Below are 19,230 nucleotides of genomic sequence, written 5' to 3'. Positions count from 1 at the left end.
TCCTCACCTCACCAGGTCGCACTGACACCTGTCCTGAGCCCAGTGTCCTTTTATAGGTGGCTTGGCCCTGTGGGTCACAATGGCTTCTGTGACATCAGCACCTGTGCACCCCAGACACGGGCCGGTCACCTCTGTCATTGGTGTCTGTGTTTTGGGCCTGATGTCACGAAGAGGAGCGATCTTGCCCCCGTACAGGCCAGGGAGTCTGGAGTGGCTGCCGCTCTCAAGCCCTGGGAAGCTTCAGGAGGCTCCTGATGTCAGGTCGCTGACAGAGCTGGGGCTGCTGGTCTCAGAAGAGAGGGAGCTGTGGGATGTCCCTGTTGATGCCTGGGTGGGGTTGCTTCTCTCGGCCCTCAGTGCTGGGGCCGAGCTGTAGGGATGCTGGACCCAATGTCACGAACGGGAGTGATCTCGCACCTGCATGGGCCCAGGGGGACTGGACTGGCCACCTCCAGGTGTAAAAAATCGCACCATTCAATCTGATCCAAATAACTAATTTGCCCTCAGAATATGAAGCTAGACCCATCATGTAAGCAGAATGGGTTCTGATTCTAATTGGTCCTGTAGAGCAATTGATAAAATGTCTAAGAGATACAAGAGCATCAACTTCAGTAGTAGGAGAACAGGATGGTGAGAAGCTGGGCGTACAACCTAAGTGGCAAAGCGTTAAGATCACCAGAGGAAATGGAGCCAGTGCTATTCGCCAGACTGTTTGTTTGTGGATCCTGTGTGAGATGTGTACCTCATCCATTTGTTTTGCAATTAAAGAACACAGTGACGATATTTTAAGCTTTGATGTTTTGAACAGCCAAACCTGGCACCTACTGGACAGCTGTGCAGGGTCCTTTGGTTTCAAACATTGACACGAACCGTGACAGAAATCGGGAAGCTGCAGTCCGTGCAACCGCTGCGCTCCCTGATTCAAAAATTACTTCTGTCCCACACTATCCAATTTCTGTCGCTGCACAAATGGGAATTTCTGTAGTAATAGAAGAATCAGAAAAATGGCCTGTCTCTAGAACTTTGCAGTTCCTTTGCAAGCAGGTGCATACCCACGGATGGCAGAGCTAGGTACAAAAGGTGTACTCCTTACTCCTGTAAGTTTCCCTTACAGGAAAAAGGAAGGAAAATTTGCCTTTACTTGGGAAGGTGTACCTAAGACCTTTCGGAAACTCCCACAGGGATATAAACATTTTCCTACCACTGCTCATGCTGCACTTGCTGAAGTCTTGCAAGCAGTCACTGTCCCACAAGTTGTGAAACTACATCAGTACATCGATGATACTGTAATTGAGGGATCTTCCCCGAAGTGGTGGGGAAAGTAGCAGCAGCGTGTTCCATCCCACTACAGCAGAATGGAGTTTTCCAGGGCACAATGCTTGTTGCAGTGATTTCAGACTGGCTTGGATGGACCAAAGAGATCCATCGTATTCAGTCCAGAGGATTTAGAGGAGACAGAACAGAGATATTCCAAATTGGGAAAAGAGCTCTTGTTTCTGCTCCGAGCAGTTAAACAAGTTGAGCCACTTAAAGGGTAACCCAACCAGCAAAACCCTGCCAACGCTTTAGTTTTCCCTTTCCAGGAGCGATACTGGGAATGATACCAACACATCCCTCCTCAAGACCAGGTTAGCCATTGCAGAATTGTTTGTCCTTTTCTTGTGAGCCATCATCACCAGCATAAACCAGATTAATTATTTAACACATTGACAAGTGCAACTCACAAGGTAGAGATCCTCACTGCTTTTATTGATGCTAATCAGTACAGACAAGAGCTTTCAGCTTTCTTATCTGCGCAGTGTGTTTCCCCAGTCATTGGCTTGCCATTTAAGCTCCGGTTGAGCTGAAAAAAGTAACAAGGAATTCTCAGTGGAAGAAACTTGCACAAGCCTCTCAGTTGCTTACCGTTCATCTCTACCAATGTCATACTCTAGCAGACCTGAGCTTCCCATCCTTCTGCAAGAGAAGGGCTTTTTCTGCAAAAGTCTCTGGAGGAGGACTGGCTAGGGTTACCCTGCTGTGGAGTTTTTTTTACTCTCAAGGGCATCTGAGGGGACTGAAGCCCTCACGAACAGGTGCTACCTCGATACTCCTGAGCCTTAAAAGAGGGAATTCCTCAGCTGGGGCTGGCTGCTTCTATGGAGAAGGATTTCTTGGCTTAAAATGCAAGAAGGAAGCGTTCAGTGGGTGCGGCGGCCATCTTGTTGAGGAACGGGAACTGGGCTACGTGGGATAGAAGGTAGAGATCGTTTTATTTACGCTAATCAGTGCAGTAACCCCAGTACACTCTGGACCACACGTTTGCAGTTGTGGGTGTAATCTACTGTAAATAATTTTAAGAGGGCATCTTGCCAACTAAAATTCAAATAGTAATTTGGAAGAATGTGATGAAATTTGAAAGGGATTTCCAATCCTAGTTATATCCAGTAAATTTTTCCTTTGGTGCCATGAGTGATCTTGACAGTATGGAATGCCCTGGTATATACCATATACCCAATCATTGCTCTGGGAGTGAACCAACATGGAATTGCATCTTTTGAACCATAGACATTGGGGTCAGCAAAACAAAAGTAGGTGACACACAGACACATATCACAACTGTTCATCTGTGAAAGTAACACCATCAAAGCCCAAGACTTTTGTCTCAATAGAGAACAGAATGTTTGTTGTTTTGAAATATATCCCAATGAAACACTAAAACAGTACTTATGTATTTTGGGAACGAGTATGTTTGTCCAAGTGCTTAACTCCTGTTGTTACTCATCAGTTGGTTCTATCTAAGTATACCTTATTTCAAGATCTGTTGCCTTCTGCTATTGAAATGCATCTCATCCTGGTGAGGAAGCTCCTGAAGCATGGGGACCTAAAGTGATTGCTGAAGCAACTGCAAGGTAATGGACAGAAGACTTTAACCACTGTCCATCACAATATGGAGGAGAAACATCGAGTCCTGGAAAGAGTAGAGATGGTGAACATAAGTGGTAGGACACTTTGGATCGTCACCAGCTGCTATGGGACTCTAAGTTATTACATGCTATGGTAGTTTCTTTGATGCTCAATAGCCTGTGCTTTATATGTTAGATTTTGGAAATGTTTAACTCATTTAATAGTTGAACAAAATGCATATGTAATTGATAATCCTTGTGACAGAAATATATGTGACTTTCCCAATTTCACCCAAACATTGTGAAGCTTGAGTGACTATAGTCACAGGGACAATTATTTGGAGTAATGGTACTAATTCCTGGAGGTGACTTAGAAATCAAAATCATAGGACAAATGATTTTAAGGAAACGTATAGCATCGGAGCAGGTGGAATGTGGTCAGCCTACCATGACAACTGTAGATGTTGGCAACATCAGGGATATGCAGTGTGCTAATTGCAGGCAAAATTGCATGGAGGGTGGAGCAGTGTGGAGACACTGCAGCCCCGCTCTGTGGCAACAGTACCAAATAACTGCACTTTTGATACCCTGGGCCAACAACCTGCCACCTGTGGATGCAACCCTATCCTCTTAGGTAAAGTAGTATAGAAGTAGGCAACAGGAGCAAGGATGCCAGGGAAGATACCACTACAGGGATACGCTGAACTTCTGGGACCTATTGACAGGCTGTTCCTCCTCCCCCCAGCTCCCCCTCCTCCCCTGGGAATAGTGTGAATCTGTAGTCTCTTGAGTGTAATCTCTACATTCACTCTAAAAACATTTGGGCCAAGCTGAATTACTAAGTTATTTTTACACATTTTGCCATCAGGAAATTTATCAGCAATCCAAAGACTGCTGTTGCAATCTTTGTGTACTGTTGTCTTAATAAATTGCACTTTTTATTAGTTTGTCAGGGGGGAGCCCAGTGTCCTTTTATAGGTGGCTTGGCCCCGCAGGTCACAATGGCCTCCATGACATCAGCACCTGTGCACCCCAGACACGGGCAGGGATGTCCTGTGAGTGACGTTCTGGGGTGGGGGCCCAGGCCCTTGGTTCCCACATAACCACGGCACCTGCTTCTGCATCAATGCCGAGTCAAAGGCCATGTTCCCAGGGCAGCCATTGAGGGTGGCACTGCTGGCTGAAAGATGCTGCTCAGGCCAAGCCATGGCGGTGCTCCAGCCCTGGCCAAGGGCAACCTCTGCTCCTGCCCAGGGCTCGGGGAGTGCTGCCCACAGGGTGGGCGAGGGGATCCTTCCCCTCCGTGCTACACTGGGAAGGCAGCAGTGGCAGGACTGGCTCCAGTTCTGGGCTGCCCGGCACAGGGCACAGAAGTGACCTTTGAGCCTGGCCTGGGCTCACACATCCCATCTGCTCACAGGCTCTCGGTGGCTGGGGCACAGTACAGGGCCTCAGCACTGCACCTAAATGGCACACATGGCCCAACATCTTTCTCCTGAGCTCCTGAGCTCTTTGTTGGTGTGCTGCCTCCAGAAGATAAAGCAGCTTTGGAAGCTGGGATGTTACAGTGGAAATGGCCTTTTCCCATGGCAATAAATGGCCTTTTTCCAAGCCAGTCTGAGCCCTTTCTTGGTGGGGTTGGAAAATGCAAGTGGCTGTGGGGCAGCTTCGGAGGTGCCAGAGAGGGGCACCCAGGAGCAGAGGGAGCAGGGGAGCCCCTCTCCTGGGCCGTTCTCACCCTGGCCTATGGCTGGGCTGGTGATTTATGGGACTTCCCTACTGGAGGAGTGAGGAAGGAAAGCTCTTGTGGCGAGTTAGTTACTCAGCTCTCCAGATCTTACCAAAGCTCTCCACTTGGCTCAGAGTCTTTTGCCAGTGCTCTCCTGGCCTGGAAGGCTGAGGAGTCTCCTCTGGGCAGACCCAAAGGGTGGTGGCCGCTCACTGGCTTGGGCCAGAGCCCTCCAGGGAATCAGCAAGTCACATTTAAACCATAAAGAGAAAAATAATAATTAAAAAAATCATACCTTTGTACAAACTCTTGAGTTGACAGCATAAGTCAGTCTAAGAGTCATTACCAGTATTATTCCTGCTGAATCTTGAATGACTAGAGTTTTGAAAGTAGCATCCTTCTACAACCTCCTTAAACAATAAACATGGAACTGTACTGATCAGTAAGATAGAAAAGATTTATTGTTTTGGTTTCACTTTCCTTCTTGCATCCTTATGCTTCTTCCGGCACTCCTGGAAACATTCAAATTTTACAATAATATTAGGAAAAGTTTGTTAATTCACCTGTTTGTCTCAAAGTCTTCTGTTTACATGCAGTATAGTAACTGATTCCCCTCAATACAGATTTTCAGATTCACCTGACTGGACATCACAACATGTTACGAACACTTTTATATCAGAAATTTTTAGTTCCCTGTTAATTAGAAAGTTTTAAGTCCTTTGAAAAGTTCTGAATTATTTTTAAAGCAGCCATGTTCCCTCCTCCTGGTGGAATTCCAGGCAGTTGCAAGCAACAGATGACAAAATACTCACCTCAATCAATAATCTACGTCTGTCTTCCCACCCATCTTTTTCTTCACTGAGGTCTACTGACCTACAAAATAATTTAGGACCTTCTGCACAAAACAAAAAATAAATTATTGAGGTTAAACACCCCTGAATATGTTGTTGTTTGTCAATCTTACATAAAACTCATGCCAGCAACAGTCAGGCCTGTTCATATTCCTCTATTACCCCCACAGCATGGTTCTCTCAGAAATATTATGTATTAAAGCATTGTGTATCAAGAAAAATGAAAGGTGATAGCAGGCTTCCTTAATATGATGAAATATAAATTGAAGTGAAAAATCTGTTTCATTAAAAGCTCAGCACCATTATCATGTCTCCCAAGAAAATTTAGGCCTGCTAAGGACTCAGAGCTCATTTTTAACAGGTGCTGTAAATCAGATAAGCTCAAGGATTACGGTACAATAACTGTATTAACACAGTAACTTTTACACATGTATTGAATGATAGTTACCTAATATATCTCAGGAAACCAACATAATTTAAAGCTGTAATCTATTGTATAAAGTATCAAGAGTTCTGGTGATCTGTTTTTTTTTTTTCTTTCTTTTTTGTTAACTTATTTGGGTTTAACTATGAATTTTAATATATTCACAAGAAAGAACTCCCTGTGATTCAGGATCAAGAAACATGTGAGCATTATGTGGCTGATACGAATATTCAATATTCCTAATGTTTAACACTATAAACACAGAAAGAAAAAGTTAAAAGATCATAAATATGCCCAAAAGAATAAAAAAATGTCTAGTAATAATAATTTTTTTTGCAAGCCCTAGAGACCAGTCACAGACTAGGCAATTACATGAAAAGGAAAATACGAAAGTAAAATATCTGTTCAGTATTTATTTTACCAGGACTTGCTTGTGCGATGTGCTACCACAATCAATACCACAAGTAGTGATGGAAATTTGCAATATTTTTTCCTCTTAAACCTCTCACCTGTGTTTTAACTAAAAAACGAAGTATTAGGTAGTATTTTCCTCTTACTGAATTCCAGTAAGCATTAAAAAAAAAGAAAAAAAGGGTTAAGTTCTGTTATACCTCACCTCTTAGTCGTTCATCATCTTTGGAGAAGAAAAAACATCTAGCACTGTCTGTCTGTGGTGAAGAGAAAAACCTATGCAAACAAAAAGGAATTTTAATATCACAAAAGTCACTCTCAAATTCCAACACAAGTTAAAGCTGTAATGCTTCAGAGAAAAGAGTTTGCACTAAAGAACACTACTAAAAAATGTTTAAGAAAACTTAATATATTGGCTAAGCTTACTATCCAGCTAGGTTCCCATGCACTGAAACAGAACTCTAAATTTGTACTCAAATTAAGTCAAGTGTGTTATTGGGATTTTTTTAATATTACAATCTGTGCAGCAAAAAATGCTTCCCTAAGACTTCCATTGCTCCGAGATGTGGAATGGATGTGTTAGTTTCCCATTACCTGAGTGCAGCTATTAATGTTCTCATAGCATACTACTACAATCAAGTAGACAGTAAATACAAATATAACTTGCATTTCTTTGTCCCTTTCACTTTCTGATGCCTCTGGTTCATCATCACCCTCAGAACTGCTGTCCTGGAAACGTGGATCTTCTTGCCATGAGACTTTTATAGGTTTTATTGTTTCAATTACGTAGGGCTCTGCAATAATATTACAAATAATAATTAAAAAAAAAAAGATCAGATTGATCTACCCTACCTGCCATTAAAAATTTCTGCTTCAGACTGAACTACTTAGAATTGGAAAAAGACACATTTAAGAAGAATGGAAACCTCCCCTCCCACGTTTTCTGTCATCCTGTGGGCAAACAGTATCAATTTAGTTTGACTTCTCATATGTCACAAATTCACCCTCAAAATTCACCACCAGTATGAGCACAGCATAGGAGACAAAGTGCAGGAATCCTTCTGAAGCTTCTTGTAGGGGTTCAGGGTTCTGTCAAGTTACTCCAACTGAACAGTCATTATTAAACAAGTTGGGAGTTAATTTGGCTTATTCCTGTTTTCAGCTTGCAGAAGTTAGAATAAAAGCTATCTTAGTAAGTTCATTTGCAAAGAAACTCATAATGCCATAGCTTATTAGTATGCCAAACTGACAGTTGCCACAAGTCAGTGTACATATGCTACCTTGAATATTTACTTGAGCACTTACTACTTTATCTCTCCAGAAGGACTGAGGTACTTATGGTACCCTTTTCTTTTAGTGTATAAGCTCATTATTTGTCTGGATGAGCAGAACTTAAAAGAAAGCTGGTATACTGCTTCTCTCTGGCAATATAAAACAGTTTCCAAACACAACTGTAGCTAGACTATGAAACACAAGTAGTATTTTATTCAAGAGAAAGATCAGAAAATTCTACTTTGCAAAAAGAGCATTTTCAAGTTTAAGTTGTCCACAAAAGATCTGTAGTTTTTGCTCAAAAAAAAGACTATGCTCATGTAGTCCCTCCATGATATGAACAAGACACAACTGCCTGTATTAAGTCAGACTGAACAAACCCATCAGAAATCATCACAAAAATCAGCAGCTGAGGTACATGCAATGGAGAAAGCCTTGTTTTTTTTGTGTCAATACCACAACTAGCACAGTGACCCTGTTGCCACCAAGTCAGATTCTTACACAATATAAACTAATACTTAATCCTAAGCACAAATATAAGACACAGCATTTAAGTGTGGTTCTCAGTGCTCAGAATTTTGCAAACTCTGAACTATATCTCCACTCTGGTATTGTCTGCTTCATTCTAGAGTTCTCTTACATATTCTGAAACCCTATTGCTGCATTCAGAAGACACTGGATACTTTGTGAAGTCAGCAGAAATACGGAGGTTTGCTGGTGGGATTTTTAATTTTTTTTTTTAACAGATCATTTTATTTATTTTTCATTTCAGTTAGCTTCACACAGCTTCTTTTATTTCCCACACTGCTACGTACCATATGACTATTTCAGGTATTTCAATCTTGACTTCATAACATTTGTTACTATCTTTGTTTAGGATACCCCAATATTCATGTGTCATTTAGCTTCATTTTTCTAAAGGTTCAGTAATGAAATGAAGAATATAATAAAGATGTTCTTAGATCATGAGGCCAACTCTTAATTTTGTTTTGCTTGTAATACTACTTTAAGACACTTATTATTTAAAATCTTGGTATCTGTGAAATCTGATTTGACTTCTGTATTATCTTTTTCCCTGTTTATTTGAGAAATTTCATGGATGGCAAGTTTTTCCACCAGTGTTCAAAAAACAAAAAGCTCCTACTCAAAACATCCCTTTCAAAATTCCTGAGATGCAAGCACAGGTTAACTCTGATTCAACTACAATCTTGGCAAGTATAAGATCATAAAGATTTTACATAACTACTGATATTTGCCTCTGAAAATCCCCTGGTATCTCAGTTTCTCTACTCTGTATTACTCAACCATGTTTGACACAAGGTGCTTGTTAGAAACCAAACTATTATCTATGTTCTTCTTTTACCTTCTTTTATAACTGACTCCTCCGTGTCTCCAAAGAAGTTAAACCTGAAATCACTAAAATCCTCAGCTGTATTACTCCCAGTGTTTGGTCCCGATTGGTTGGGTTTGGAAGAGTCTTCTGCATCATCTTTGCCCGAGGGTATTTCTGCATTTTTTTCTGAGTTTCTCTTTGAAGATCCAAACAACTCTTTTAAATCAACAGAAATTTTGTAGTATGTTTCTTTAGACACTTCAGGCAGTTTTTGATTCTCTTCCTTCTTCTTCTTCCTTTTAGCTTTACTGAAATTAGATTGTTAAAGGGTAGTAATGCATAACATATGTTTTTTAAAAAAAGGTTCCCTAAAAGACCACCTTGCTATTAATGTATTCCTATATTTATCTTAGCACATTAATGACTAGTTCACTTTTAAGGTTTGTGTGGTTGTTGCCTCCCTTCTTTCTTGGCAATTCAAGGTTCTACCAATAGGATGTTTACCATTGCAAAAAGAGGTTTATGGGAAAGCACAACTTTCCTTTTGGTTTTGACTGCTGATTAATTTCTTATCATCTACTGCAACTGATTCACTCTTTGAGGGTAAGCAGTGGGGAATCATTTGAGGTTTGACTCTAGAGACAGAAACAATACTTCATAATTATCCACATTTTGACTTTTCACTTAATATTTGATAGCATGAAGTCCATGACTTGAAGCAAAGGGATAAACTGAAGGTGAGAATCGAAGACAGAAAATGGCATGCAGAGAGTAGATGTACTAGAAAATTACATTATGTGGTGTTCTAACTGTCACAATTACGTCTTTATTTTATCAACAACAATGAGAAATAAACAAAAAACAGCAGTCTGCACAGTTTCTAACCCAGTCTTCTGCTATAGCCACCTTTCCATGGGAAGAACCACTGTAAATATAATTACCAAGCTATAATATTACCTCTCTTTTTCTGTAGCACTTGGTTTCCTTTCAAAAATTGTGTGGTCCTGTCTTGTGGGATCATAGCGGAGGGCATTAATATCTCTATTAAAAAAGAAAGGAAAAGAGTATATAAAAAAGAAAAAGTTGGTCTCCACAGAGAAAAGAATATATATTGAATACAGCTTATTAAAATATGCATTTTCATAACAAACAATCCAATAATACAAAATCTACTAAATGAAAATCAAACAGGTATCTGATATTCTTCCCTAAAATAATGCTAATTACCAGTAGTATAATCTATTGGGACACTCAAGTTGGGAAACTGCATTAAAGACTGACTGCAAACAACAGAGGAGGAAATACTTTTCTCAGTCAGCTAGGCAGAAAATTTACTTGTGAAACATTGGCAAAAATTAAGCCTTCCTAAAATTCCCTCTTTTCTGATAATGGATGATTCATACTTGAATTTCTTGGCACTTGTGGCTGTTTTAGTTGGCTTATGGTGTTCCAGGTTGATATTCAAGAGGCTTCCCAGTATTTCCAGATTTTTCTTTTTCTCTGCAGCAAGCTCTTCCTCCTCATTTGTCTTCAGGATATTTGTCTCTGCTAAGAGAAAAATAAATACATTATTTTTTTCCTTGCTATAACCTGAGTAAGCCTGTAATGTTTGATATATAACATAATTATAGTATTACAAGAGCTCATATATATCAATACATCACTTCCTCCATTCAAACGCTATTAAAGAGCCTTTCTCCCTTGTACAAAAAAAAAAAAAAATCTTTGATAAGAAATGGAATAATGGGAATCTACTCCATGTGAATATTAGATATTTAAGCTGTTCCCTGTGTACATTGTGTAACTGTGCAACTACTCTGCCACTCACAGATGCTGTACAGAAGATCATATAAAAGCAATAACAGGAGTAGCAGAATTAGACAAAAATTAAAGTTTCAAAACCAATTTTGAATCTTTAAATCCAGGTTAACAATTTTTGGATTGACAGGGGGCAAAATTTTTTTTTTACATTAAAATATTTTTGACTTTTTCATCTTTGCTGCCTTCTGCTGTTAAAAATAACTTAAAAACCCAAAAACCTGTCTTCCTAAGGGTGCCAAATTAGCCATGAATAGCAAGATGACTACAAAACAGTTTAAGATAATGTAATGACCTAAAATGTTATTTTGGTAAGTCAGCACTTATGTGGGAAACATGGACAAAGACATTCTGATATCATCCTGTATTAAAAAGTATTTTCAAATGTCATGTTTATCAATCAAGTATGTGCCTCATTCAGCTATTACAAGTACTTTTGCAACACATACATCTAACAAAACTCAGCTACCAATACGTACAGACACAAGAGAGTTGGGTTGTTTTTGAAAGATTTACAAAAGGAGCAAATTTTGTCCCTGAGTTGCTTCTAGCATCCAAAATTAAGGCTCCATGTTATAGCTCTATTACTATCATTGTCCAGGAAAGATGAGCAGGGATACCTTCTTCTTCACTGTCACTTTCAAGGAATCGAGCATCCATGCGAAATCTTTCGTCTGTGCCAAATCGTGATTGCAACTGCAAGAGCTACACAAAAAGAAATAGATCCTACTTAGCACTAGAAAAGAAAACAGTCAAAATTATTAACTTTTAAAAACTCTAATTATGGCAACACACTAATAATTTCTAGCTCTTGTTGCCTTTTCCAGAAACTTCTTTGTATTCAAAGATAACAACATCAGAGAGCCTTTTTCTCCACTCCCCAACACAGAGTGTCCTCCTCCATGGCTATTTTTCCTCTTCTTAAGAGAATTTATTTGCAAATCTCTGAAAATCATGTTCAGCTAGTATGCAATCCTACCCATTATGTTCTTCTGCTGTGGTGTTATGGAGACCTAGAAGAAGACTAAATTACATTAATGGGTTCACTCACTTTTTCACCAGCTTTGCCTTCAAACTGAGGCTTAATTTTGAATCTCTCATTGTCTGTATCATCTTCCTCATCCTCACTGCTTTCAAACAGTCTGCTGGAAGTTTTGGCAGCTGTCTTGTCCTTAAACAAAAATAAGATAAAGAAAAGCAGCTCTTTATGTAAAGTTGAGAAAATAAACCAGAAAGAACTTTGTTCGTGAGCTTTCCAGTTTATCTGAAACAGTGGATTTCTAGACCAAGCAGCTCACTTACTGATCCCGATGTTTCTGTTGCATGCACACCTTGTACAATTGTGTTTTACCATTATAACTTAATTGTAGCATAGGCAAAACACCATTATTAAAGATAATAGGTTTTACAACATGATAGGTATAAAAAACCCAAATTCCTGATTATCACAAGAGAGACTTGTTTAAAATTACCTATGTGTTATTACACCCTTTCTGAAAGGGCCTCATTTATGTTATAATCTCTAGGGCACATTTTAAATCAGTTGATAAATACCTATGATTACAAAAGGCAAACACTCCATGACTTCAAGACAATTTTGCATAGAATTAGAGATTGTTTTCCAGAAAAGGGATAATACAAGGCCAGAATTTTAAATACAGGGCAAGAGAGATCTATGTAAAAGAAGCACTAGACATGAAGAAAAGCAAGAAAAAAAAATTTTATTATGTAATGAGAATGGTCCTAATTTTATGTTTATCAAGAAAAACCCCAACAAACTCAAACACAGTGGTTTGAAGCTTTAGCAGAGATACCCTAAAAAATCTTCTCTTCCTCTGACTAAAAGCAGCAAAGTGTCAAAACCAATTCTGTGTAAGTGCTATAAGTTAAAAATTCATCAGAGTATCTTTTATAACAAACATAAGTGCTCCAGTTTTATCAGATGCGTGGTTCAGTTCTTCTGTTTCATACTAGCAAAAAAAAACAACCCAAAAACCCCAAAACCAAACCAATAATTCATATTATTTCAAATCTTACCTACTTTTTTCTGTCACTGCACTATGAAAAAGTCCTCAGAATAAGAGACATAATCATACTGTATGGAATTACCTTAAAGAACAGCAGCCTTTTTTCTAGTAATACTTACTTTTCCATTCGTATTCCTCAAACTTGTATCTTTCAACATTTCATCTACTTCAGCTTCACTTTCCACATCTGAATTGAATATGATGTGTTTATGCTTGCCTGCTGGCTGGCTATCCTATGTAAGAGTGAAACTGTCAAGTCAAACATATTTAATACTTGCTACAGTCATACACTAAGCATCCAAAAGATATTGCCATAAGATTAGAGGAGGAATCTGCTTTTCCTTGTGCAACTCTCGAAACATTGCAAAAATTAGGAAGTCATCATTTTATGTACACTTAAAAGAAAACTGGCAAGGTTATCAGAAACTCCAAAATATAACTTCAAAGTATATTACACCACATGTATTAGTTTCCTTTTTTCTTTTACTGCATCCTATTCAGACAGAGGTAGTGAGTGTAATTACCAGATTTTTGAGAGCTCCTTGAATGAGTTTCTTCTGTAATTCTCTCTCTTTGTGTCTCTCTTCTAGAGCTGCCAGCCTCCTCTGGTTGTCCTGCAATTGTTTCTTTTCTATATCAGGTTGCCTCAAAGCAGCAGAATGAAGACATAGCTCTTTATTTTCCAGGCTTGTTTTGCCATTCTCACATTTGTTAGCTTCACATTCTGGACTTTTATTGCTTACATCCCCCTTCAACTTTTTTGAATGCAGTTTTGGGTTCTTCAACCGTTGTTCAACACACTTGTGTGACACTGCAGCATTACTATCCATGTCACTGATCTCGTCTTCACCCTCATCAGTGCTAAGAACAGCATCTCCACAGTCTGAATTCTGGTGGTCTTGCAAAAAACTTGCATCTTTGCTCTTTCCTTGTAAGGCAGGCCTGGAAACAGGACAACCCCTGCCTGCTGATGAGGAGGCAGCATCTGACAGTTCCTTGTGATGTTCACAAGGTGTGTTTTGTCTCTTTTTACTACTGACTTCTTGTGGATATAGTGGATGGCTCTGTGACTGTCTTTTAGATGACTTCTCCCCACAATAAGAAATACATGCTTCAGGATCTACACTTTCTACAGACCTCTTCTTTAAACCACTGTCTTTAATTAACTCCTTGTCACAAAGGGACCCTATTCCTCTGAAAGGCTTATATTTCAAACACAAATTATTTTGCCCCTTGGAGCTCTCTACATCAGCATTCTCCACCCCTGCTAAAATTGAAGCAACTACATCGTCAGGAGAGATACATTTTTTTTTAACTTTAGGGCAACATTTAAGAAGTTTTGTTTTATTTACATTACCCTTAGGATCTTCTTGAATACTTGGCTGGCTAGAACTCTGTGTACTGTCTGAATCTTCTGCTGCAGTCCCAGTGTTTTCAGCAGTCAGTGCTTTTAGGTCATCTAATGTAAGGTCTAAGCGGTAACAGTTTTGCATCATGGATTCATAATCAGAACTGGTTTCAGACTCCCCTTCCTCAGGCTCTGAAGAAGAGCTTTCACTATCACCTGCCTGTGTTGTACTTTGCAAGGCAGCACTTTTGCATTTTTTATTTTTCCCTTTGCTTTCAACAGATTCTTTTAAATTGTGAGTTTCCACTGAGGAGTCATTTATCAACTCACAATTTTTGTTAGTTAGTATTTCTTTATTTTCTACCATTATTTGTTTCAAATCTTTTAAAACTGCAGTATTCCTGCTCCTTAGATTTGGAGTTTTACTTTCAGCAATAATTTCATCTGTATCTGCTGAATCATAACCATTATCACATTCCACAGTCTCTTGCTCTCTATACCTTCCTTTGATAGCTTTCTTCGTGGCACCTGGATTGCTTAAGGACCAGTGGCTGTTGTATTTTAATTCAAAATTATCCCCAACAATTTCCAAGTGGTCACTTTCAGACTCAACATTTTCAGCTGTCTCTGTTTCTCTCTCTCTTTTTACCATTGCTCTGATTTCCTCTTCAGAATCAATGTCGCTATCAGAAACATTCATATTATTCTGAGCTCTAACCCCAAAAACATTGCTTTTATCTGGCAATAAACCTCTCTCTAGTACTTCCCTGGTGAGACTGCTTGATGGAGGCAATTTAGATTTCTTGGGTTTGGATTTTGATCTTTGATCCAGCTCTGGTGAGCTCGTACTTTCTGAAGGTGACTGGCACCCAGAGGGCAGAATGACTGCTCCATTCAGAGCCTCATGGCCCAGTGGCCTCAGTTTTTTAGGTGGCTTCTTAGTCACAGCAAACTCTCCCTGCCGCTTCTTGCTTCTGCTGCTGTCATCTCTCTCTTCCAAGTGCCAAGTAAGCTCAGATACAGGAACTACACGTGTCATGTCTGGCTCCAGCTTTCTGAGGTTATGGCAATATTTTGATGGGTCATATTTCACAATGTTAGTCTGAGTTAAGGAATGAAAACCACCTGATTCTTTCAGCAGAGTTCCAGTCTTCATGAACAGGCTAAATGCTGCGTGAAAAGACAAGAGTCCTCTTTAATTTTATGACCAGAAGCCTTTCAGCATATGAACTGCAGTCTGAAATTAAATTTACTCAAGTCTCACAAACTTACTGCAAGATTTACTTAGGGGATTCAATAAATCACCTATGACATGGCAGCCAATATTAAGACCGTTAAGCAAATGTTTCCCAGAAAGAAAAAAAGGGGGAGGGAGGAGGGGGGGAGGGGGGGGGGGGAGGAGGGGGGGAGGAGGGGAGGGAGGAGGGGAGGGAGGAGGGGAGGGAGGAGGGGAGGGAGGAGGGGAGGGAGGAGGGGAGGGAGGAGGGGAGGGAGGAGGGGAGGGAGGAGGGGAGGGAGGGAGTAACCGTGCCTCTGGACAACAAACAGGAAAAGGATATTTTATTATTCTGTTGATTCCTAAGGTGTAGGACAGGCAAGACTCTGCCAAATTTACCAACAACCCATTTCTAAAAGACAATAAAAATAATCTGTTAAAAAAAAAAAGAGAATGGAAGTAACTCGGGCATAAAAGAAGACATTTGTTCTTTGATAACAGAAACACAAATGAAAAACCATCAGTGACTAATTCTGTCTGCTTTCTTAAGTGAGTCCTATTTGTACTATGCACCTTAGCCTGCTTCCTTCTCAAAAAAACGAACCAAAACCATGAACTTTCAAAATAAACAAAAAACCCCAAATTCCTACAACCTTGCAAAGAGTGGCAATAAAGAACTGAATGTCTTTACAAGTACTGTTTTTAATCTAAAGTTTGTGGTTTATGAACTGTAAGAAAGATCACTCTTCTTTTGCCCTTTTCCTCTTTTCCACTAAAAAAATGTAAAATCCCCTCCATTACCTGCCGAAACATTCTGTGCTTTGCCAGTATTTTTGAAAACTTTGTAGGAAATACAATTTTTGTTGCCTAAATTTGCACACTCGATTGATTATATTCTAAAACTTACTTCTGTAGGAATGTGTAGACCTTGATCCTGCATGTGCACAGATCACCTCCTGACAACCCAGCTATCAAAATATGTATGTTGTATAAAAATCCTCCTTACATGCTTTTAAGGATGACATGAAGATATTCACAACATAAATGGCTAACAAAGCCTTTACTAATCTAACATAACAAAGAGGACATTAGGATGAAGATTATTTTCAGTTGTTTCAAGGAACAACAGGAGCATTCTACATGCCAACACATCAGATATTTCTTCAAACTACCTTTCACAAGTTGGACTGTGACACTTAATAAATGTTTTTTTACATGATGCATAGAGATTTGGCATAAATTTAGATGTAACAACCTTGCACCCAATTATGCTTTTTTAAAATTGTTTACACATCTACCCCACCGTACCTTATGGTCTGGCACCTCTGTACCTGGTACTGCTTTCATGTGAAAGTCTACAACTCCAGCCTTTTTCAGGGATTCTAACAGAAATGCATTTTCATTTCTCTGTGGCTTTTCTTTCTGCAGCTTTGCTTCTTCCCTCTCCACGGCGAGTCTGTACCAAAAAGTGAATCACATATAAAAAAAGAGCTGCCTATGTGCTAAATTATAGCTGGCAGTGTCCCTCTCTGACCAAACAGTAATCATTTGTGACTTAAGGAATTAATGTATCTGCTACCTTTAAGGGAATAATGATGCAAAACATGCTGCAGCATCTAATATGCAACAACAGTCCACCAATGTCAATAAAAACTAGAAAAACTAAGAGCAATTAAAGCACAGTAATAATGTTATCAGATAATCACAAAAAAGCTTCCCTGAGCAAGAACATCTGTTTTTAAAATTGATTTTTACCTGTGCAAAAAGCTTTCTTTGGCCAACTCGATTTGCAATGTCCCCCCTTTCCACTTTGTCTTATTTAATATTGACATACCTGTAAAATGAGGAGGTAAGAAAAAAGTATTTTCTACATTCAAATACAAGTTAGACCTAACCCGGCCTCTGTCTGTGACAGTTTGAAGTTTCTTTAGCATCATCTTAAACTCCATTACTCATCTGATTTAGGTGTGTGTATCAAAGGTGCAATACCTGAATCTTACACAAGGTCTAACTCAAAATTAGAGTTCTAACTTCAAAAAGGATCATCCAAGTCTGTATGGTTTGGTTCAAGTACAAACATGAAAACTCAGATACACAGACCCTGAAGTTTCTACTTCACTGTCAGAGAGGTTCTCCTTGAATTAACTATTCTGTACTTCAGGTTTCCTAGTCCCAGTGGCAACATTCCCCAGATAAAGGGCCATGTCACCAATCCTTCTCTTTGGGTGTGGTAGCTTTATGTGCCATTTTGCTGCTACATATTACACAGGAGGCTTTGAAACCCTGCAAGTAGCTTTGTAGTCCAACTACATTGTTATCTGTAAAACTGCTTTACCAGAAGCATGCTTTACACAAACTCCACGGGGTTTCCTCTCACATTAAGTCACTTCTAAGGTTTTATGGGCCCATGGAAAGTGTCTGAAGCACATCTGCTGTACCTGTTCATAAAAGGCTTAGAACAAACTCATAAATCATCCATTTCAGTACCATGGAATGTTTTTAATCTGCATCCATCTCCTTACTGAAAACTGCAGTAAACTATAAAATTTCAGTTTAGATAGAACAAACATGACAACAGGATGAAATAGGGTTTACCTTAACCACAGTCTGAATTTAAACACTAGATTCAACATCAGTAATGTAATTTGGCTCAAACACATACATTACTTAAAAAATTATTATGTACTTACACTTCCTAAGATCTGCGTCAGAAATGCTGACGGTGAGGTAAGCAAAAGTCTTCACGGGGTTCCCTGGTCAAAGACAAACAGTTAGTTTCTATATCATTTCAGCGTTTTCAGTAAAAATTAATGTTTCCTGAAGATAGGGTGTCCCTGAGGCAAAAATTCCATTTCACATTACAAATCGAAAACCAATTCACTGTTGAAAAATGACGTAAAACTGTTACCCTGATCATCTTTTCTGGTAATAATCTCTGCGTCCAAAACCTCCCCGAACTTGCCAATTCTTTCTTGCAGCTCTTCCTTTGAAACGGTATGGCCCAGCCCGCCAACATACAGCCGCTTTGCAACTCGTTTCTGCTCCATGCCGAGACGTCAAAGCTGTCACACCTGTACCACACACCCTGCTCCTCGATAAAAAGGGAATAAAACAGCTCAGTAACCCGCACTGCAGGGATTAAGACACTCATAACACACAATCACGGAACAAATCTCTTCACCTCAGTTCCTCCACACTGAACCTTCCCAGGAGAGCGCTCCTCGCTACCCACTGGGTTTTGCGCCCTGCTCCACTCCAGACCCAATTAACCCACACTGCTCCGAGGAACCAGGGGTCTGCTGCTGGCCGCCCACAGCCCAAACACCCGCCTACCCACCCCCCTACACACCCGGGTCCCCCCTCACGGTCCGGGTCCCCCCTCACGGTCCGGGTCCCCCCTCACGGCCGCCCCTGCCCGGACATTCCCCGCCGCTCTCACCCCTTCCATGTGCGCTCCTCCTGGCGCACCGCCGTTTACTTTCCCCCTCGTATCCCTTCCAAGCGCTGACTCAGAAACAAAGGGTTCCGCCTCCTGCTACTATCGGTTTCTGAGCGTTCCCTCTTGTCTTCCGGGTTTCTGTGTCCAGCCGGACAAGTGTAACGTGAAGCACATGGGTTGGGTCTTGTGAGAGGTGAGGGCTTGGGCGTAACTAATGCCTAGGGGGGTTTTAAGCAAGATGTAAGTAAAAAAAAAAATAAATAAAAAAAAAGGCACTAACTTATACAATAAAGCTTTTACCTTCCATCTCTAGTGGTCACCAAGGGAACTTCTCTCAAGCGGCTCTGTTATTTCGGGAGGGGAGGATGAAGGCGCGGCTGTCTCCCCCTACTCGGGGCAGCAGCTGTGGTAGCGCCCGTGGCCGCCGCCGCCGCTGCTTGGGCGCGCAGTTCGAAGGCGCGAGACACGCGCGGTGGC

General features: G+C 40.2%; 1 protein-coding gene across 1 annotated transcript; it reads right to left on the bottom strand.

The window, feature by feature from the left end:
• Positions 1 to 5,057: 5,057 nt before the first annotated feature.
• Positions 5,058 to 18,642, bottom strand: NOL8 (nucleolar protein 8). The gene is made up of 17 exons (XM_008498942.2): positions 18,496 to 18,642; positions 18,223 to 18,402; positions 18,005 to 18,067; positions 17,070 to 17,148; positions 16,623 to 16,770; positions 15,658 to 15,726; positions 13,275 to 15,194; positions 12,870 to 12,983; positions 11,775 to 11,894; positions 11,344 to 11,428; positions 10,309 to 10,453; positions 9,863 to 9,946; positions 8,936 to 9,213; positions 6,968 to 7,094; positions 6,506 to 6,576; positions 5,427 to 5,509; positions 5,058 to 5,126 (listed from the first exon to the last, which is right to left on the bottom strand). The coding sequence occupies exons 2-17, from the start codon at positions 18,359 to 18,361 to the stop codon at positions 5,073 to 5,075; spliced, it is 3,579 nt and encodes a 1,192-aa protein (XP_008497164.1). The 5' UTR covers positions 18,362 to 18,402; positions 18,496 to 18,642; the 3' UTR covers positions 5,058 to 5,072.
• Between the last annotated feature and the right edge of the window lie 588 nt (positions 18,643 to 19,230).

Source organism: Calypte anna, chromosome 12, assembly GCF_003957555.1.
Source record: "Calypte anna isolate BGI_N300 chromosome 12, bCalAnn1_v1.p, whole genome shotgun sequence".
In the NCBI taxonomy this organism is placed as follows: domain Eukaryota; kingdom Metazoa; phylum Chordata; class Aves; order Apodiformes; family Trochilidae; genus Calypte; species Calypte anna.
The sequence above is the reverse complement of the archived record's forward strand: the minus strand, read 5'-3'. Positions and strand labels throughout refer to the sequence as shown.